This window comes from Cetorhinus maximus, chromosome 12, assembly GCF_964194155.1.
Source record: "Cetorhinus maximus chromosome 12, sCetMax3.hap1.1, whole genome shotgun sequence".
In the NCBI taxonomy this organism is placed as follows: Eukaryota; Metazoa; Chordata; class Chondrichthyes; order Lamniformes; family Cetorhinidae; genus Cetorhinus; species Cetorhinus maximus.
In genome coordinates, this window is record NC_135890.1 from 105,119,521 (window position 1) to 105,141,978 (window position 22,458).

At 46.6% G+C, this 22,458-nt stretch overlaps 1 protein-coding gene across 3 annotated transcripts in view; it reads right to left on the reverse strand.

Annotated features, from left to right (window-relative positions):
- Nucleotides 1-22,458, reverse strand: part of LOC144687782 (clustered mitochondria protein homolog) — a 97,760-nt gene that overhangs the window by 54,490 nt on the left and 20,812 nt on the right. For 2 of the 3 annotated variants that reach the window (XM_078554283.1, XM_078554284.1), the window contains exons 2-3: nucleotides 11,568-11,749; nucleotides 10,581-10,752 (exon numbers count right to left, since the gene is read on the reverse strand). In XM_078554283.1, coding sequence (XP_078410409.1) covers nucleotides 10,581-10,752; nucleotides 11,568-11,749 — 354 coding nt within the window. The remainder of the gene's footprint in view (nucleotides 1-10,580; nucleotides 10,753-11,567; nucleotides 11,750-22,458) is intronic. The other variant, XM_078554285.1, reaches the window with a different exon arrangement.

Consider the following 22,458-nt stretch of genomic DNA (forward strand, 5'->3'; position numbering starts at 1 on the left):
TTCCCATGTTTAAAATTGAAAGCTTGATCATTATCTTTGCAGTTTATTCACGGAACATTTCTTTTATGATCAACACACTTTTTAAAAAGATCAAACAGGCATTAATCATTTTCTGGAATAAGTCAGCACAGAAACATGGAGAGTTATTCAAGCTCAACACAAACACAACACCCATTTTGAAAAGGTTCAAAATTGAATTAAAAACCTCCGGGCAGGACTATCCTTCCACATTAGATGCATAGATAAATATAATAATATATGTTATGGTGCTGCATCATAAAGACCAGCAAAGTCACAAGTTCCATCTATGCTAGTCTGTGCTGGGGAGGTGATGGGTATTACAAATAGCCTCAATATCGTTGTGAAAAAGTGCATATATGTGAAGCATGATGCTCCCCCCGCAGTTTAATAGCATACTAACACTCACCATGAAGGCTCACCTATGAAAAACTACTAGAGCTACCAAAGTTGTACCAGCAATGGCTATCAGCAAATTTTAGAAAAGAAATTGGAAGCCCCATTACCATCCCACTTTTGCCTTGCACCTTGGACTTTGTCATTTAATTCCATATTATCATACACCCTTCCCCTCCCTCCCCTCACCACCCTCTCTCAGTTTTCACTTTACTGATGATACCAAGCGAAGTGGAAATGTTAGCTGTCAGGAAGACACGGAGAGGCTACAAAGAGATATAGAAAGGTTAAGTGAGTGGGCAACAAGATGGCAGATGGGGTATAATGTAGGGAAGTGTGAAGTTATTCACTTTAGTCAAAAGGATAAAAAAAAGCAGATTTTTTTTAAATCATTCATGGGGTGTGGGCATTGCTGGCTAGGAGAGCATTTATTGCCCATCCCTAATTGCCCCTGAGGAGGTGGTGGCAAGCTGCCTTCTGATGAAAGGTCACCATCCTGAATCGTTGGGCCTAATTTTCCTTCCAGGAAACAAGGTCAGGAGTGTTTCTGGGTCCTGCTGCCGTCCCCCAGGAGGAAGCAATCACAGGCCTGATTTTCACGAGGGTGACCTGTTAATTGGCTGGAGGGTTGGTTGCATAATCAATTAAGAGCCACAAGGGTGGGAACAGAGGTGGAACTGAAATCCTGTGGGCTCAGTGTAAACAGGCCATGGCTACCATTATTGTTTTACTGAATCATTTGCAATATCAGTCATGGAGTAGGAAAGACAGAGGGCCAGAACCTGTGGCAGGGCTTGGCAAACACCAACCTGGAGGTCCTCTTCAAGGCAGTGAGTGAAGGCCTCTTTCCAGAGCATGGTAGGAGAAGGATACTCTCAAATCAAGAAGGCATGGATAGAGCTAGTAGAAAATGTCAGTAGATGAAGTGTGGTCAGGAGGAACTGGGTACAGTGCAGGAAAAGGTTCAATTAATTACTTTTGCACTGGCAAGGTGAGTGCAATGCCAGACCACGATGGGAAACCTCTGGGCATTCAACTTCCAGCAGACACTCCAGCTGAAGAGCCAGATGCTGCTCTGGAACATGGGAGTAACATGTGCTCAGGGTTCTTACTGATCTCTTAGCAAAGCTCAGAGCCCTGCTGATGACCTGCCAGCACCGATACATCCAGCTTATGTATTTGATCCAGTGGCATTGTTCAGAGAATCCAGGTTCTTACTTCTCTTTTTGCCCTCGCAGGAGGAACAGGCACATAATGCCTTTGAAAGGGCACAGAACAGAGGAAAGGTTCACATCTTACACATCATCACCACCTTGCAGAAGGGAGCAGTGGAGATTGCCAAGATGGCTGACCATGCAGAGTCAGGGAAGGAAAGTCAGGCATCCATACTGGAGAGGGTGAAAACAGTCTGCAATGCCTAAACGAAGGGGTTGCAGTGCACTCCATCCCATCCAACCACGTGCCAAAGACTGTGGTATTGAGAAACCTCAGCACTGTAGAGGCTACTACAAGCCAAAGTTTCTTCTCAAGAATAGTTCTCATGTCTCCACCAGGTCCAAAGCCACAAGGGGAATGCAGCATTGAAGTGGCTGAGAGCAAAGGCCACCATGTCAGACAGAGAACTGACTGGGTCACTGAGGTTTTTTCCCTGCAACTGACCACTCTTCCTATTTTTCAACATCATATAAATATAGACTCTTGATGCCAGATATGTGAGCTTCCATTTCTTAACAGTGAAACAAGGAAAGAGGGATGAAGTGTTGAAGGGGAACATAAGTCCATTAATGAAGGCAGTGTAACCTCTGGACAGATGTGCATTCCTCATTGGCGGTAAGAGTGGTTCTATTACAGGCCAAGTCTTCGATGGAATTGCTCTCACAGGCATATCCAAGTGAGTTCCAGACATGCTGTCCTCCTGGATTAGAAGGCCTCAGTTGAAATACGCTTGGATCAGATAAGCTTCAACGTTGTGTCCTATACGGGGCCCATCACCTCCCCTTGCAGTCGAGGTACGTCTTGTCAGGAAAATATAATAATTCTCATTATGTTATTGGAATATTACACACACATACATACACACATGTGTGTGTGTGAGACTTAAGTGAATTAAAGGCAGCTGGTCTGAAGGCTTTGATGTAAACATGGGGGAAGTTTAGAGTGTAAGGTGTAAAAGGACATTTGTATTTTTAAATAAACCAGACTAGATTGTTTTCAAAGGAGGGAGTGAAATGTGTCACCTAACCAGGTGAAGTTCAGAAAGTGTGTTTATTTTTCCCAAGGATTACTGGTAAAACTTAGTGCTATGAGAGATTTTTATTATCAGAAAGATAAAGTCCAAAGACATAGTGAAAGAATGGGAATTTGCATTCAAAGGAGAAAATATGTATAAATGCTGTGTGTAAGGGTAGGCATTTTTGAGATCTAATAAGTGTGAAAAGCCCTCAAAATCTATACCTCAAGCTGATGTTTTCAAAGAACTGAAGTTAAGAAAACTCAAATTTGCACTTGACTGGTTCAGGGTATTGTGTGTCACCCTGCTGGGGTCTTTTAAAATCTATGGGCAGAATTTTCTGGCTGGCGGGGGGGTGGAGTGGAAGTGGGAGCGGGCCCGATCACCGCCCTCGATCGGGTCTGCGCCGCCATTTTACGCAGATGGGCCAATTAATGCCCACCCAGCGTGAATCACGGCAGTGGGGAGTGGGCGGGCGGCAGCAGGTCTGCAATGACCACCAGGTCCAATGGCGACCCGGCGGCCTGTTTTAAAAAGTTGCTGCAGCCTCTCAAAGGCTGCGAATCATGGCCAGTGGAAGGGCTTCCCCGAGTGCTGCAGGTGAGCAGGCCAGCTAGGAGGGTAGGGCAGGAGGGCCAGTGTGCCCCTCGTTTTTCTGATGATTGCCTTGCTGCCCTCCTGGAGGAGGTGGCAGCATGGCAGGAGGTTCTCGTACCCCAAGACGCTAGGAGGAGGCCCCCCACACATGACCAAACATGCCTGGGAGGAGGTGGCAGAGGTGGTGAGCTCCCGCGATGTGGTGTGGTACACCTGGGTCCAGTGTCACAAGCGCTTCAACGACCTGTTGCGTTCAGGAAGGGTGAGTACCATGTTGGCATTGGTCACTTAACCCAGCAGGTAGGCTCTCCCCGCTGGTGCACCCCCTCCCCACCCACCGAAGGTAGTGGCTGCATGTGTCCTTCGCTGGGTAGGCCAGCAGATATTGCCCTTGCCGAGGTCACCCTGAGAGGGTGGTAAAGAGATGGGTTCTTCCCCTGCAGCACGTGTTACACTGAGACCCACATGACTGTTTTGGGGGCAACCTGGAGGAGCTGCACCGAGGCACAGTGCTGGAACTCCAGGACATGTCAAAGTCAGGGTGGTGACACATTGGGAGGGGAGCTTCAAGGTGGTGTGGCACCGATTGATTGATCTGCTGTCCTCTGCGCTCCACATGCTGGTGCCTCCTTGCTATGGAAGATTAGACCGTGTGATTCCTAATGTGATGGAAGCAGCATTTGGCCAAGAGAGTTGGGGGGTGGAGGGTGGAGGGGGAGGAGGTGGGACAGGCCTAGAATCTTTGTGTGAATGTTTGGCCGCAGCGGGGTGAGGAGGCACTGGAGCCCTGCAATGTCCCACTCTGGTTGTGGTGGGCCGTCCGCGAAGAGAATCCAGGTACAATTAGCACTAATCAATGCTCTTCTCTCCTTTTCAGGAGAAGAATGCACATAATGCCGCCGAGCGGGTGAGGACTGACGGAGGGCCAGCACAGTTAGCCATTCTCAATCGCTTCAAGCAGGAGGCCCTGGATTTGGAGAGGCGCCATGCGCCCAGGTCCAGGTCCACCGGTGTCGGTGAGGCTGGGGTGCCTCGGGCAGGTATGTTTGCCCAGCAGTGAGGTCATCATTGTTCTCCCAACAGCCACGGCAGTGCTGAATGTTCAGTGATTGAAGTTTGCAACATGGCTTGACCACTGCTTATGGAAGGATGAGCGCATAATGATCAGAGGGACAGGGTTACACATTGACATTGTCTCCACGTTAACTGATCCAGTGTCCTTGTTCTTCCTTTCAGCATCAGTGGAGCAGGGCCAGGAGGAGGAGCAGCAGAGGCCCCCTCTCACACCTGAGGGCCCTGAAGTCTCACCAGCATCAGACCATCTCTGCCAGGCAGGCACCAGCGCAGATACTAGCACCTTGGTGGGAATTAAAACATCGGCTAGTGTTCCGGGGCACAGAGGAGAGGGCACTTCACAGTCACTGGAGGACCTGCCAGTGACAGAGTGCCCATGGCAACAGCAGTCGGAGGACTGCAGGGGACCAGGCACATGCTCAGTCAGCGCCTGATGATGTGCCTCTGGAGTCGTCCATGACACAGCAGGGGCATGAAATCCGGCTGGGTGTGCTGGAGCATCTGGGTGAGATACATGAGGCTATGCTTGGCTTGGTCTCCGTGGTGGAGGAGTCTACGCGGACTATCGCCGAAGCAATGAGCCTCATGGCCGAGCACCATGCGTCCTCCATGGAGAGAGTGGTGACTCTCGTGGAGAGGCTCCTCCAGGAGACCAATCAGGGCTTCCTGGGGATGTGCTCGGACCAGCAAGCCCTCACAGCGGCACTGACCTCAGCTGGTTAGTGCCAGTGTGGGAGATGGTCTGGGTACCAAGTTTCCCAGCTCAGTGCCCATCCATCCACGGTGAGCAGGGAGGTCCGAAGTGACCTCACGTCGGCGCAGCAGCTGCCTGTCTTCTCTACGGGCTCCTCTCAGGGCGCTCCGGATGAGGGCAGCAGCTCCTCCACCCCTCTGTCAGTGACCATTGCATTCGGTGAGGCTGCGACGACTGGGGAGATGCCAGCTGTGGAACTGACAGCTGTCTCCCAGGCGGGGCCAGCATAGGCTCCACGGGCCAGAGGACGACCGCCAAGGTCATCGACGCCAATAGGACAGCAGAGTCAGCAGGACTGTCTCAGATGCCAACTGCTAACAAGGGATCAGCACCAAGACGTAGCACCCAGAAATGTAAACATAAGGCACCTTAGGCACACCATGGGTTCATCACTGGTGCTTTTGTGTTGGCCCGCAATTAGGTCTTTATGAGTTGGTGTGATTTTTAACACCTTTTTCATTTTGTTTCATTAAGTTTCTATGGTTGCAATATTAAATTCAGACATGTCACCATGGCTGAGGTTCCTCTTTTGTTCTGCAGGTGGATGGTTTCCAATAATGTGATGAGTGTTTTTTGGGACATTCAGCTTTATTAACAAGGACCTTAGTTAATGTTCCTAACCGGGCAGATTTTGCACTTAGGTCTCGAATATGGAGCATACAGCCCAGGCTTGTCCTGGAGGTCCATATGTGGTGTGCTAGCTGAAGGTTCATTGGATTAAAGTCTCCCGGGTGTCCCTGTCTCCGTGCAGTATTCGCGGGTCAGCGTCTACCCTCTCAGCATTTCCCTCTGCATGGTCATCCTCGGACTCACTGCTGGACTCATCGTGTGCGGCTGCAGCCACTGCGTCTATGTCTTCATTGTCCACTGCGTCCCCCTTTTCCAGCACAGGATTGTGGAGAGCGCAGCATGCAACCACTATCACCAACACATGATCTGGGGGGTACTGGAGTGCGCCCCCTGAGCGATCCAGGCATCGGAAGTTTTGAGAAGACCAATGGCTCTCTCCACCACAGCCCTTGTGAAGATGTGGCTCCTATTGTAGCGCTGCTCAGCTTCTGTTCTTGGTTGGCAGAGAAACATCATGAGCCACATTCTGAGGGGATAGCCCTTGTCACCCAGCAGCCATCCATTCAGCCAGCAGCCCCAGCACCTGGGAGTGTCTGAGGATGTAGGCGTTGTGGGAGCTGCCTGGGTACCTTGCACAGACTTGTAGAATCAGCATCCTGTGATCACACACTATCTGCACGTTCATGGAGTGGAAGCCCTTCCTGTTGACGAAGGCACCGGGCTCACCTGCTGGCGCCTTGATGGCCACATGTGTACAGTCTATAGCACCCTGGACACGGGGGAAGCCAGCAATGGCCGCGAAGCCTCTGGCTCGCTGTGTCTGACTTGCCTGGTCCCAACAGAAGTGCATGAAGGTCAATGCACGCCTGAACAGAGCATCTGTAACCTTCTTGACACAAGTGTGGACAGCCGATTGGGAGACACCGCAAAGATCACCCACCGACCCCTGGAAGGAGCCAGAGGCAAAGATGTTGAGGGCAGCTGTGATCTTTAGAGCCACTGGCATGGGGTGTCCACCCACACAGTTAGGGGAGATCTCAGGCCCAATCATCTGACAGATATAGTTGACTGTCTCCCTTGAGAGTCGGAGCCTCCTCCAGCACTGCACCTCAGTCAAATTGAGGTAGCTGCTTCACCGCCTGTATACCCTGGCAGCAGGATAGTGGCGTCTTCTGCTGCCCCTTCCGCCTTGAACTACCTCTTGGCCCTGCACCCCTTGTGCCTGCGCCTGACCTCCCAAAGCTGGCTCCCCTGTTGGCTGAATGTGCACTCCTGGTCTCATCTCCCTTCCAGCCCTCCCTTCCTCCTCAGAGGAGGTGCCTCCAGTGGAGAGTTCACCTCCTAATCCCAAGGTAAGGGAAGGTTTCCTGAAACATGCAGGTCCAAAAAAGATTCCTCACTGCAGAGTGCTGACCTGAAGGTTGTGAGTCCAGACCAAGCAGCTGGTATGCGTTTTGAAGCATTGCAGATCAGACAAGCAAGTATCAATAACTTTGAAACATCAATATTTGACAGAGCACACTTGCGACCCCACTGACCCCGCTTATCCCGCCCATGGATGAGGGTTATACAATGTGTCCTACCCGCCTGCCTGTTGCGCCCGTGCGCTAACCTGAAGATTGCATGGGTGCTGAAAAATCACGGTCAATTGGCACCTCAAGGGCCTTAAATGGCCCGTTAATTAATGGCAGGCATGCATCGGAGATCATCGCATGCCCGCCCAACGACACGTGTCATTTTACGCGCGTGCGTGCAGGGCCTGCCCCCGCACGCCAACAGGAAAATTCTGCCCTGTGTCTCACTGTTGCTTTAATGAAAGTGTAACTGGGAGTTAAATTAATAGGAGTTATTGCAGTAGTAATTTGTAGACGTGTGTATGCTTAAAAATCATTTATCTTATTAATAAATGTTTAATCTAGTTTTGTAAAAACCTATAAGACTTAGTAGTCTTATTACTACTGAATTCAAGGCAGGCATCTTGAAATTTGTATGAGTTGCACAAGTTGTAGCAGTTGTTTCAAGTTACCCTTTGGGATTTGAACAGCTCAGCATTTGCCATCAGTTGTGCCATAACACTCTTCCTCCTCCTCCTCCTCCAAGAGCTGGTCCTGCTCTTCCTCCGTTGAGTTGTGTTGACCAAGTGCATCACCATTTAAGGTCAGCAGGCCATTACAATGAGAGAGAAGTGTACTGCAGGGAGCCACCCAATTGGACCAGAACTACATCATTAGAAATCCAACGGCCTGCTCAATGGTAGTCCTTGTAAGCAAATGACTTTGGCTGTTATCACCGCTGTGGTTCTGACACAGGGTCATGTAAACGCGTGAACAGCTCTCTCTTCAAGGAATAACACCCCTTCCCTAGATCTAACCACATACTTTGGAGTGGAAATGAAATGAAGAACTGCAGCATTCTGGGCATCTGGAGGATGAAGTAGTTGTGGCAGCTGATAAGAAAGCAAGCACAGGTGAAGGAAGCTCTTGTTGGGGTCGCAGAAGGCCTTTCTGTTGATGAATCTCATTTGGTGCCTTAATGGATACAATCAATGATGCCCTGCACCTTAGGGGAGTCCAGTGATGGGAGGTGAAACCCACTGCCCTTTGTGTCTCCGAGGCCTGATCTGTACGTAATTGAATGTACTCTACAGCTCTCGCTAAATGAACATTAGTGACCTGTGAAATGCAGTGGCTTGCAACCATTTGCGAGATACCACCGAGATCCAGCTTGGAAGGAGCCAGGGGTGAAGACATTCAAGGTCACAGTGGCTCTGACGGTTACTGGCGGGGCATGGCGAGCAGTGCTGTGAGGTGAGGCCTTCTGCACCAGTGCACAAATCTCCGAGCATGCGCTTGACTGGCACAGACCCTTGTGGCACTGATTCTCCAATATATCCTGGTAACTCCAATATATCCTGGCGATAGATCCTATGCTGAAGGACAGCCTTTGCTGCCTTTCAGCTCTTCATCCTTTTCCACTGCTCTTCTCATGCCCCAGGCTCTGCCCATCCTGCAAAGGATGTTGCTCCTTCTTGCCACTGGACCTGAAATCTGAGAAACGGGCTCTCATTCCCTACTACTGTCATCCGTGCACTCAGGTGGACCCTCAATTATGTTTGGAAGCCTTGCCTCCTTCAATGATGCCCTCACAATGCCAGGAGGGTGACGACAGCCTGCAATGCCTCAGCTCTCTCTCCACAAGTACACCTCAAGGCACCTGTGTGCCAATGGTCAAGGGCCCCTTGCAGCCATTCTCCTTTTTAATAAGCCCAACTTTTTCCTTCCAACATGACTCGCTCTGTTGTGTTGCAGCCTCCATTCACCTGGCCCACCCCCTCACCCAGTGTGCAACTGTGCGCTCCCACCAAAACTTCAACTTAGCCCTCTACGAGCTCGCAACAAGCTCTCTCAAAACATTATTTGAACCTATTTGGGAATCAGGAAGGTTTCTATGGCCAGCCTTCTGATGAAACTCAGAAAAGGCAACGGGAAACCAGCATGCCAACGTGGTGCCATTATTGTCATCGGCAGCCCACCCGCCCACCTCTGTTCCCAAGAGAGCGAGAGCACGAGGGGCAAAAAAAGAGACTGGGCCGGGGAAGAGGAGTGGAAGGGCAGGGAAAACAGGGAGCCAAACACAGTTGGGTGGCACCAGGTTGAGGCTGATTTTCTTCTCAGCTGGATGGTAGTGCAAAGGGCCACTTTTCATTGTGGAATGGAAAGTGGAAGAGGATAGAAAAAAGAAAAGTGGATGAGGAAGAGCAGATGGGATAGCAGTGGCACATTCCTTCCCAATGACTGGGTGGAGAGAGAGGGGAGCATGGTAAGATTAGGTAGGGTACGATTTCCATCTCCACAGGGTTGATTTTCTTCAGTTACAGCAAACGCTTTCTGTTCAGCTGTGGAGTCGGGTGGGAGGGGGTGTGGAAGATATTCAGCGGGGAGAAAGTTTGAAATTTATTCTTAGCAGAATGAAGGGGTTTGGAGTGGCAACTATGAAGGTGCATTCGTTATCTGTTGATTTATAATTGAGACTGGATTCCATTATAGAAGCTGTCCCATTTCATCGGATGCTTCATCTTCACTTTCCTAGAACAAAACTAATGATGTCCAATGGCTATGTTTTTTGCACAGTCCTCATCCTCAGCTGCAGCTGAGTTTTTATAAATTTTCTCCATTTCCATCTCTCTCATATTTTCCATCCAAAATTTTTGGTTTTACTTTAATTCCATGATGAAATTAGGGAATTCTCAGTTGTTCCTGGACATATGTCCTTTCTCGAAAACATAAATTTTCAATTGCAACTGCCAATTTACAGCTCTTGAGAAGCCACCACCGGTACTTATGTTAAACAAGGAATTCATTGGGATTACTCAATATTTAAGGCAGTCACATAACATTATATTTACAGCATCACCTACTGGCATCTTGAGACCATTCGTTATTTTTAATATAAAATGGATATCTAAAAAAAACATAAAAGGTCCAGTCTTGCTATTCAATCTTAACTCATCGTAGCTTTTCTCCTCACTTTAACTTCTCTATATATTTAGGTCCTATACCCAAAATCAGCCCACGAGATTCCTTCCCCAACTCTCAGACTTCTTTGATCCGTGTTTACCACGGCTTCAGCTGAAAAGTTGGATAGGTGACCTGCATCCATGTTTTCTGTCACTTGCAGCTTACATTATAGTGACCAGAGTGACTCTCACTGCCTCAGAGGAAGCTTCTATCTATCTGTTCCTAATAGCCTAACCTTGCTGTGCTGCCATCAACAGGTGAGAAATCACGGATACAAACCAATCTGAAACATTGTAACTCCTACCCTTACATTTTTAAGGAGTCACGATCAATTGTTCGAGCAGCATATGGGTATCAAATAAATAGAGCTTGTAAGCAATCTACCCAAGGCACTCAGATCATTCAACAGAGTGCCTCTCTATACCTTCTACCACTCGGAGGACCGATCCATCCTTCAGTCCTTCTACACCTGTCAACTCCGCAAAGTTATCCAGAATGTTGCCGTCATGCTGAAGTGAGAAGCAGGTCCGATGGCATGTGTCCTCACGTTCCATCAGAACCTGGATAATCTCCTGGACCATCTCCTGGGCAGACACCTAGAGAAAGGGCAGGAGATGGTTTGTGTTGAGTTACAGGTTTAGGCTTTGTTGAATGTATCAAATGGTCATTGAGCAAACTGGGTGTTTATCATGCCAAATAAACATTTTGAAAATTGTAATTAAAGTACACACTTCGGGCACATTTTTGGGCGATAGTCTGAATGGCCAGTTTCTTTGAAACCTCCAAATTAATGGGCTATGGGTTCTCCAAAGTGGCATATTTAGTTGTTGAACCATCAACTATGACTTTGTTATCTCTAGTCTACCCATCTCCTACCCAGCCTCCTATTCTCCATAAATATCACCATCAAAAAACCTACTGCTCATATCCAACTGCACACTTACCTGAGCTCACCGACTTTGGCTGCCGGTCTCGCACTGCCTCAAGTTAAAATTCTCATCACATAAATCTTGCAGTAACTTTGCCGCCTTCCTATCTCTGAAAGTTCTTCCTGTGCTCCTATACCGCATCGAATTCTCCATTCTTCTGACTCTAGCCTCATTTGTAGCCCCTCTTCCCTTCATCCCACTATGGACAGTCATGTCTTCATCATCTGGGCTCCATACTCTGGAAATCACTCAAATTCTCTGCCTGTACTTTAAGGCCCTTCTAAAATTCACCCCTTTAACCAAGCTCTTGGTCACCACTTCTAAAATATCCTGTATTGCTCTACATGTATTTCTTTTTTGAATAGACCTCCATAAAGCACTAGGAGACATTTTTCTACATTCTAATATAAAAAGGCTGCAGTTGTTGAGAGGTGGTGTTAGGAGACCCAAATGGCAAAATGAGAAAACAACTAATAACCTACTTGCAAGTCAATGGTGTCACTTCCAGCTATGTGGATCTTGATCTTAAGTGTGTTCGGAGTGGGATTGACCTCTGCAACACCATTTGTATGCACATCAGCAGGAGCGGTGGTGATCAGACTATTCACTGGCAGAGTCATCTCTGAGTCATTGCCATTGGATAGAGCTTCACCACCCTCAGAATCTGCAATGGGGGAAATGAAAAATAAACATTTGAAGAGCAAAGCCAAAGACCATGACTAGTAAATTTTAATGTAAAAGACTGTACACTACAACAGAAAACATGAAACATGAATACATAATTAATGGCTGTTATTTAGGAACCACTGGGGATTAACCTGGATCCAAGCCAGAGGTGCAGAATTATAACCAGCTAGGGCTTGTGGCATTGACATCTGCTTGATCAGTGATAATTATACATCACTTAATAACGTATCAAATTTCTAATAAATGGATATAAAGCCAGCTCCAGGTAATTGGATTATATGTACATTTACATAGAACGCTGTTCCCTCCATCTCCATTTCTCGTTATGTTTCCTCATGGATCGCCAGAGCTTCCCAATGATGCAAAACTGCGTCTGCACCCAGCAGTGTAAACACAGGCCCAGGCTTGTATTACAAGCAGCCAGGGTGGATGCAGTGTTCTGATGTTCACTCCTAGGGTCAGCTCATTAGCACGCCTGCATTGAAGTGCCCAAAGAAAACCTGAGATCATAACTTGTCCCTGGACTCGCATTGACATTTGAGTCCAAGTCCTATGGAAGACTGGTCAGAAAATTTAAAAATCATGGGTCCAAGGGAAAATGACAAGTTGGATCCAAAATCTCCTCAGTGGCAGAAAGCAAAGGGTAATGGTCAACTGGTGTTTTTGTGACTGGAAGGTTGTTCCCAGTGGTGTTCCATCGGGCTCAGTATTGGATTCCTTGCTGTACATGTTATATGATCAATGATTTAGACTTAAAGGTAGGGGGCATGATTAAGAAGTTTGCAGGTTATACAAAAATCGACTGTGGTTGATAGTGAGAAATAAAGTTATACATGCAGGAAGATATTAATGGACTAGTCAGGTGAGCTGCAAAATAGCAAATGGCGTTCAATCTGGAGAAGTGAGGTAATGCATTTAGGGAGGGCAAACAAAGCAAGGGAATACATAATAATTGGTAGGACTCTGAGAAATGTAGAGAAACAGAGGAACCTTGGAGTGCATGTCCACAGATCCCTGAAGTTAGCAGGACAGATAGAGAAGATAGTTAAGAGGGCACACGGGATACTTAATTTGCTGACACAGAGAATACAAGAGCAGGGAGGTTATGCTAGAACTGTATAGAACACTAGTTAGTACTCATCTAGAGCACTGTGGACAGTTCTGTCATGTGTTTCAGGAAGGATGTCATTGCATCAGAAAGGGTACAGAGCAGATCGATGAGGATGCTGTTAGGAATGGAGAATTTTAGCCAAGAGGAAAAATTGGATAGGTTCGGGTTGTTTTCTTAGGAACAGAGGAGGTTGAGGGGTGATTTAATTGAGGCAAATAAAAACAAGGAGCCTAGATATAGAGTAGAAATAAAAACAAAAAGCTAAAAGCTACTGCAGATGCTGGAAATCCAAAACAAAAACAGAATTACCTGGAAAAACTCAGCAGGTCCAGCAGCATCGGTGGAGAAGAAATCAGTTAACGTTTCGAGTCTTCATGACCCTTCGGCAGAGTTCTGCCGAAGGGTCATGAAGACTCGAAACGTTAACTGATTTCTTCTCCACCGATGCTGCCGGACCTGCTGAGTTTTTCCAGGTAATTCTGTTTTTGTTTTAGATATAGAGTAGATTGGAAGAACTTATTTCCACAAGCAGGGAGGTCAACAACCATGGGCAGAGATTTGAAATAATTAGTAGAAAGATTGGAGGGGAGGTTGATTAGTAATTAATTTGCCCAGATGGTGATGGGGGTCTGGAACACACTGCCTGAAAGAGGGTAGAGGCATAAGCCCTCATTGCATTTAAAAAACATTTGGATATGTGCTTGCAGCGCTGTAACCTACAAGGCTACAGCCCCATAGCAGGAAGGTGGGATTAGGCTGGATAATTCTTTTTCGGCTGGCAGACACGCAATGGCCTCTTTCTGTGCCGTAATTTTTTTCTATGTTTCAGGCGGAAAGCTTGGAAGCAAGGGAACAGTTTGTATTTTGGAACCTCACCCCTTGGGTGGGACAGTGAACAAGTTGATTTGCACCATTAGGAACCTTGTGGTTGCTAATCTTCAAGAACAGCTAAAAGGACCTAGGCTTGGAAGCCCAGACTAACCAAGGTATGAGCCCATCTATAGATTAGCAAGGGGTACAAACCACATTGTTATGGCATAGCAGATGGTAAATGCCGAGCTGCTCAAATCCCAGAGGGAAACTTGAAACAGCTGGCACAGCCATTTTGCAATGTGTATTTTTACTTTGAGATGCGTGCCTTGAACTCAGTAGTAATAAGTCCACCGAGTCTTAGAAGTTTTTACAAAACTAAATTAAATGTTTATTAAGAGTAGAAAAAGATTTTAAGCACACACATAAATCTACAAATTACCACTATAATAATTCCTAACTCCCCTAACTAATCTGATTCCCAGTTACACCTCCGTTAAGGCAACAGTAAAAACAAAAAAATTTCAACAGATCCAGGCAAAGCACACAATACCCCGGACAGTGACCTTCACAGTGAGTTTTCTTAGCTTTGGTTCCTGTAGACAGCGACCCAATGCATAAAGGCTGAAGGCTTTTCACACGTGTTAGGTCTTAGAATTCCTTCCTCCTTACACATAACCTCATCTCCTTTATACACACTTCTCCCTTTTTAATGCAAATTCTACTGTTCCAATATGACTATGCAACTTTACTTTTTCCATAATATAAATCTTTCAACGTATTCATATTCTCAGTAACCTTTGGGAAAAATAAACACACTAGGACTTAGCTTCATATGGCTTAGTGTAATATCTCATCATCTCTTTGAAATTCAAACTACACCGACTTATCTAAAAATGCAAATATTCCTCACATTCTAAAACATCAGCCATGTTTACATATTTAGCATTTCAAACCTAGCTTCCCTTCTAATAACTCAAAAGCTGTCTCTAATTCAAATGAATCCACCACACACACACACACACACACATCCACACAGAAAAACTAATCCAAACCCCACGTTTAACCTACCTCTACAATAAATTACAGTAATATTATGGAAATTACATTTTCATGATAACATGCGAATTTAAAATAATTTCAAAACATGCAAAACAGTATTATTTACATACTTACATATTGCACCAGGTTATTCAGATACGCATACATTTCAACTCTATGTAAGCCATGATAATCTCACTTAAAAAGATTGATTGTGGCTTAGGTGGGAGGTGCATGCCTTATACAAGCCTCCCACAAGTTTCCAATTTCACCACTTGCAAACTTGCCAGAAACCAACCTTGTTTCCAACATTGATCAAAAGTGGAAACCAGATAGAGAGGTACCCAACTTGTCCAAGTAGGTTATAAGCACATTTGTTCTGCTCACATTACTTTAAAACAGGATAATGGATTACTGACTTGAAATGTTAATCTTGTTTCTCTCTCCAGAAATGCTGCCCGACCTGAATATTTCTAGCATTTTATATTACTTTACAACAACACGATCCATGTCAGTTATGTACTTACTTGTCGTGGCATCAGCTTATAGTGTGCCACCAATATTTGAGAAATTTGTGACTAGCACCTGTTTTCAATGGAGCAGGTAAAGAAAGTTAAATCTTCTTTGCCCACATGGATGAACAATATAGTTTGAAGTGGTTAAGTAGGAAGACTAGTTTTGTGGTTGCCCAGTTGAAATAATGCTTTATAATACAAGTTGCAACACATCTCTGTGCATTAGTTCAGCTAAATCCTCCAAGGCCCTGGGATCTCACACATTTCAGCCAGTAACATAAAATAATCACTACTGATACTATATAAATATTCTCTTCCCTTATTTTTCTTTGCATCTCCAGTATCACATGCCGTACTAGAGCTCAGAGGACAGGGACAATCTGGCTCTCAGGCCTTTCAATTTCATATTCCTAACAACGACAAAGGCACGTCTCTCAAAGCAGTTCTTCCTCCTCTCCTCTGTCCAAGTGGTGCCCTGAGGCATTTGAGCCCTGGTTAACGAAAATGCATACCATACAAAATGCACTCTGCTGAGCTTTATTTATATGCATCACATGTGATGAAGAAGGGTCCCATCACATTCATACAGGAATAGCTTTAAGCTATTAATCCTCCATATTTTGGAGATGGTGGGCAGGGGGAGCCTTAATAAAGTCAAGTGAGCACAGGGTCCATCACCCAATGGTTGTAAAAGTATTCTATTTAAGAAAATGAAAAGGGAAAGAAAAAGGTTTGAATTTATTTAGTGCCTTTCATGACCTCAGGTTGTCCAAAAGCACTTTACAGCCAATTTTGAAGTGGAGTCACTGTTTTAAGATAGGAAACAATGATTACGTTACATCCTTATTCTGTGGTTTTCTATGGTCCAAACGTAGAACAGTTTGGTATTGGGGAACAGCATCTGGATAATAAAAGAAAACTTACAAAGTACTACTGAGCGTTTTAGGTTTTAACATGTGGAATAAGGTCAGCTCATTTACATACCCACCTGATGTTGGCTGAACAGAACGCCTGTGTAACACATAGAAAGCTCTGTTGGTGGCTGGGGGTTGGGAGGTTAATTGCCAGGAACGGTTGAACATTTCAGCAGCAGGAGTAATGAACCTTCCACAAGAATCAATTGATAGGTAGGCAGCTGTAACAGATGGCTCATGTGAGATTTTGTGACACAATGGGCAGGATTTTCACTGAGTGGGTGGGCATGCCCCCGATCCGCTTGAGTGTAAAATGACGCACAACGACCTTGGGCGAGTGTCCCGACATCATTTTGCACTTGCACAATATTTCGGTCAGCGGGCGTGTGAGAGTGTCGGCAGCGCACCCACCAACAACTAACAGACCTATTAAAGCTGTTAAAGTAATAATGCACTTACTCTGTGATTCTGTGATTCACTGCCCTTCCAACCTTACTGTTGGCGGGCAGACGAATCAGCCAGGCAGCCTTTGGATTTTTTAATGAAACCTCATCCACGAGTGGGGTGAGGTTTCTAACAGGAATTAAAAATAAAATGAAGATGTTTCAATCTCATTTATAACCTGTCCCTGCTAATGTGACAAAGTCACATGAGGGGACATGTTTTTAAAAACTTTTAAATTCTTTATTGACGTTTTTAAAAATCTTCAGCTCCGAGGCAGCTCTGTGCCGTCAGGGAGCTTTGTGCGCACACCCGTGCATGTGCAAACATCCGCGCTCGCCCTCCTCCCGCCCCCACCCAGCCAGCACTCAACGTTGCAGCGCGCGATTCACACTGGCTGGCCATTAATTGGCCAACCAGCGTGAAATTGCAGTCGGGGCCCAATCGTGGGCGGTGGTTGGTTTCGCGATCGCTCCCGGGCCCGCCCACAGTTAACAATCTTGCACCATAAATAAAATGTAATAAAGAATCATGGCATCGGAACAAGGCAAAGAGCCTTAGGGTTGAGGCATTGATTTTCAGACACTCCTGGATATAATGCAATAAAAGGAGAGACATACTACTCATGGGAGGGATATTTAAAAGAGGTGTCTTGAATGCCAATATGAAAGTTGATGGTAGTGGCATTGAATGCTATCCAGAAACATAGACCAGTGCTGGGAAAAGGTTACTGACTTGATAAGAGCAAGCAAGTGAGCTCTTGGGAAGCTTGGAAATCAATAGCTCCATAAGTCAGCCTTCACACTGCACCGTAGTTCTGGGGTTCACTAATGCCTTATCACTCAACATTGTCAATTATTCTAACAGGAATTAATTGTATTCAAAACCTTAAAATTAATTCCTCCACTTCAACAGGGTGCTCCCAATTACATATTCTGTTTTGTACCAACTAAGAGGCATTCTTTAAATGCTAGACTTAGGGTGGAGTCGTCCCAGGTTTGCAGTTAGTGCAGTACTGGGTGTGAAAAAAGTCACTTTACCCACCAGCCGCAATGGCAGGCTTTCACGCCACATCGTTCCATTGCCGGCATGTCCCACCTCTTTAAGAACGCATGCATGGGAAACGCTTCGGGTCACTGGCAGGGGGGCCTCTGATTCATCCTCCCCACTGTCACCTCAAGCCTTCAATAATCCAGGCGCCATATTTAAAGCGTGCCCCTGCACAGAGCTAGCTCTCTCTAAGGGATCGAAAGCTGGTGGAAAGTCATGGGCTGCTAAAGGAAGGAAACTGCTGCACCCAACTTTAGTGATGCCTCCCTCGGGAGCCTATTAGACGCTGTGGAGGCGCGCCATGAAGTCCTCTAGCCCTGCTTTGGGCGAAGACCAACAAGCAAGGTCATCAGTCCAGCATGGGAGGCAGTGGCAGCGGTGGTCAGCACCAACGCCCTGCAAAAGAGAACAGCCACCTGGTGCCACAAGAGGATGAATGATTTCCACCATTCCGCCAAGTAAGTAACTCTTCTCAGCACTCTCAACTCACACATTCACAAACCCACCACACATCCACAGGAATCTCACTCACTGCCAGTTCAATGGGGAATCATCATTCACTCTCTCACACACACACCTTCATCTGCCCTGCAGATTGTGACCTCATCCCATCCATGGCACCACTCACCACCCACACGTGCCAGACATCCTTCTCATTTGGCGTAGCAAGTGTCCTGCTTACACTCTCTCCATCTGTCTTCATGCAAGACAGGCTGGCACAGAACAAAAGGGAGGGGTCACAGACTGGTGGAGGAATGCCTGACATTAAGGTCCTCACAGAATTTGAAAATAGAGTCATCCAGCTGGTTGGCGAGGATCTGGACTGTTCCTGTGCTGACATTGAGGTCGGCGGTGCTCAACCAAGTGAGGATCCAGTAGGGCAACATCCATCAGACAACCATTCTGTGAATGAGTTCCCCTGCTCCGTAGTCCCCTAGCATACACTAATTACCTCTCCTTGCTTTCGGAGGCACATTTGTGAAGCCGCTGAGGGGGTCCACAAGCCAAGTCCTCAACTCAAGCCCTGAAGAAACTTCAGAAAGAGAATCTGATGACACCCTCATTGAAGGCCCATCACAGTGATCACCCACACACTCCACCAGCACTGAGACACACACCTTAGTGAGATCTAGTTCTAGAGTAGCCTCACGGTCACAAACTGGTGAGCACATCATACAGCCTGATCCACAGTAGGTAGTGGCAGGGACTTCCCAGGTGAGGGTTTCTGGAGGCCAGAAATCTGCTGAGTCCAAGTCAGATGAGGAGCCTCTGGTCTTGGTCATACCTCAGTTGCTGGAGCTGCAAAGATAATCACAGAAACATCAGGAAGGGAGGCCCACTGCACTCCTCAGATTGCAAGGCACGTTGGAGGAGTCCATCTGTCTTCAGTCTGGGGTGATAGCACCAACATGTCAATGCACCAAGTTCAACACTGGCAGGCACCAGGGAGACCTTGGTCCAGGACATTGGTCTTGCACTGCAGGCTGAACTCCATCGCTGACGCCATAGTCATCCTCCAACAGTGTCAGTGTCAACAGGAGAGGGGTATGGCCCAGCTTGATCTCATGCCAGCTTCCACTTCTCCTCAAGGAGTCGGCCAGGGACCCTCGGGCACCCATAGGGAAGAGGACCAGCAGGTGCATACCCCGGGACCATCCACCCAGGTGACTCAAGGGATGCCTGGCCGATACAAATCCCCTCTTCCTGTGACCCCTGCAGCTTCAGCTCAACAGGCCAAGGACAGTGCAGTCAGCAGGCTGCCTCCACCTCCACTGTGGATGTCCGGGGAGCACCAAGATGTAGCAGCAGGGGTAGGAAGGTTAAGAAGATGTAGTTGCACAGCCTGGGCATGGGTGTTAATCACTTGTACAAAATGTTCACTATAGTAAATAAACTGCCAAGAATGTCTCCCTGCCTATGGCTTCTTGTTATGATGAGCAGAGTTCGTGCCACTCCGATGTGAAACCTTGGTTCCCACACACAATAAAGGCAGGTGTCTCAGTCCAGGGCCTCTTCCCTGTGCAGTGTGCAACCATCAGACCAAAGTTATGATCCAATTTCACACTCACTAGCCACATTACTGCTGCCTGCACCTCGATGGTGCTGGTCATTGCTGCCAGAATATAGTGGGCTGGTGTCACAGAGTTCCGTCATTCTCTCTGTGTGCTCTCAGCATCTTTGAGGTGGGGCTGGCCCCCCATCTCTTTAGTATCTGTGACCAGTGACTCTGTGATTCTGAAGGGGGCAAGTGCTGAAGGCTGACAAAGGGTTAGGTGCATTTAAAGTTTCACAGCTGTGTCTCCATGATATGACCCTGATCACAGAGCACAAGTGAGCTGCTCTCAGCCAGACAGGAGTCAGACACAGCGACAATGTGAAGATCTACGGACTGTCCTCACTGCATGTTGTCATCATCCTCCTGGAATCTGGCGACTATTAGAGCCTCCACTGTGTCTCCATGACAGGAGCCTGAGCACTGGGGGAATGTGCACTGCCATCAGCCACACAGGAGTCAAACATTCACAGATGCAAGGTGAGGATGTCAGGACTGTCCTCACTGCATCTCATCATCATCCTCCACAAAAATTGTGGCTATAAGGGTCTCCTGAGTGCATCTACCTAGTCTGGCCAGTGCGATGGCTTCAATCGCAGCAACCTCGCCTTTGAGGACCTCATCATATCATCCCCTTCGACGTCCTCATCACCGCCCCATTGCAGCACTAGGTTGCGGAGTGCAGCAAACGGCGATGATGCACAACACCCTGTATTGCAGGGTTCCACCGTCCCTGTCAAGGCACCAGAACCTCATTTTCAAAATGCCTATTGTTTGCTCCAACAAAGTCTGGGTCGTGGCATGAGCCTCGTTATACCGTCGCTCTGCTGTCATCAGAGGCCATCTCATGGGCGTTATGAGCCACGCCCTCTTGTGGGTAGCCCTTGTCACCGATGAGCCAACCCTGCAGCCTCTCCGGACCCACTTCCTTGACATCCTATGGGCAATGCTCATGAGCACTGCACAAGATTGTGTGCACTCATCTCCGATTTCCCCTTGAAGTTCAGGTCACCAGGTGCAAACCTTTTAAAGGCAGTCGTGAAGCACGCCATTCTGAAGTCACATCAGCGTGGGTGGTAAATATGACATGGCAGGGGGGCGCGGGGGCAATGATTGGGGTGAGTAGGGCTTATAATGAGACGCTAAAGTATTGAAATGAGGTTCCCTATATGCGGCAGCAGCAGACACAGCTGGCCATTGGTGGGTGAAGCAGACGATCGCACATTGGTTTCACAACAGTGTGAAACAGAATTTAGCCTTCCCACCATATTGTCTCCCTTCCGCTGGCCAGGATGCCTGATGCCAACAGGACCAGATAATTCTGCCCTTAATCTCATTCATTCAATTTTGTTACAAGTGTTACGACCCAGCAGTTGGTAAAGCTGAGTTATTTAAAAATCCCAAAGGGAAACTTTAAACAACTGTAGTAATCTATATTTTATTTTTGTATGTTTGAGATGCAGCTCTAAATTCAGGAATCAGACCACCAGTTCTCGAGAGGTTTTATATCAAAATACATGAGACATTTATTAATTTACACAAGTTAAATATATACACATGGCTACAAATTACTACTATCATAATTTCACAAACTAATCTCCATTAAGGCAACAGCACCCATACGCTTAACCAGACACCAGGCAAAGCATTTTCACCTTACGAATTCAAAATGAGGTTCCTCTCACTTTGGTTCCTGTGGAGACGGCTGTAGGCTTACAGCTACTTTGATCTTACATTGCCTCTGCCCCTGCGCACGCAAAACTGTTGTCTGTTATACCTAGCACAGCTCATTGAATGTAAATTCTCATTGTATCACCAGCCCCTTTGAACTCCACCTCTAACAATAAAACCCCTTTCATAGTACCAATTTTATTACTAATATAAACATATCGCTTGGTCTCTGCGAGCTAGGTGCCAGATTTCACCCCACTTCTTGAATGCTCTATTTTTAAAAAAATGCAAATGCACTCTATCTCTCTTCCATCTCAAAACTAATACACATCAAAGCACCCAGACTAGCTGGCCTTAATCCAATTAAGGCACGCCCACAGACTAAACCTCCATTTTAAAAAATAATTTCCAATAATATATACATTAATAGGTTCATGACAATAAGAAAAAACTTTCACATCATTCTCTTGAAAAGCAGCGGACCACAGAGGGGAATGCCGAGCATGTTGATGTTGGCACAATTTTACTGTTATAGGGCATGGACATTATAACAACTGTACAGTTAACTACTCATTGCAGATCTATGTCTGCAATTCTCCTGCTCCTGACTTCAATCATACAATTAAAGATGATTAATGATCTATTTTGAACAGTACCACAGCTGTATTTGACACCATGGAAGAGACCTTTTTGCAACCAAATGGAAGGAGACCAAAATAGCAGAGCAAGAAAGGAAAATGACAAGATCAAATCTGCCTAAGTTAGCCAGTGCTTTTAATACAGGTTAATTCAAATGGAAATGACAAATGGTTAGCTGCATTTATGGATGGTGAGGAAGGTGTGTACTGTACTAGAGATATTAGAGATTTGGAGTAGGGAGCTGCTGAAATGCCACTGTGTTCTATCCATTGGGAAATGGTGAGACTAGCAACACATCATAGGCCACAAGTTAGTAGGTGCAGGTTTGGACAATTGCCAAGTTATTCCTCTGAAGCACTAGACCACCAGAAGTTTCACTATTACCTTAATCTCAAAGGGTTTTGTTCACCCATTCTTTCCCAGAGCTGGGAAAAGTGTACA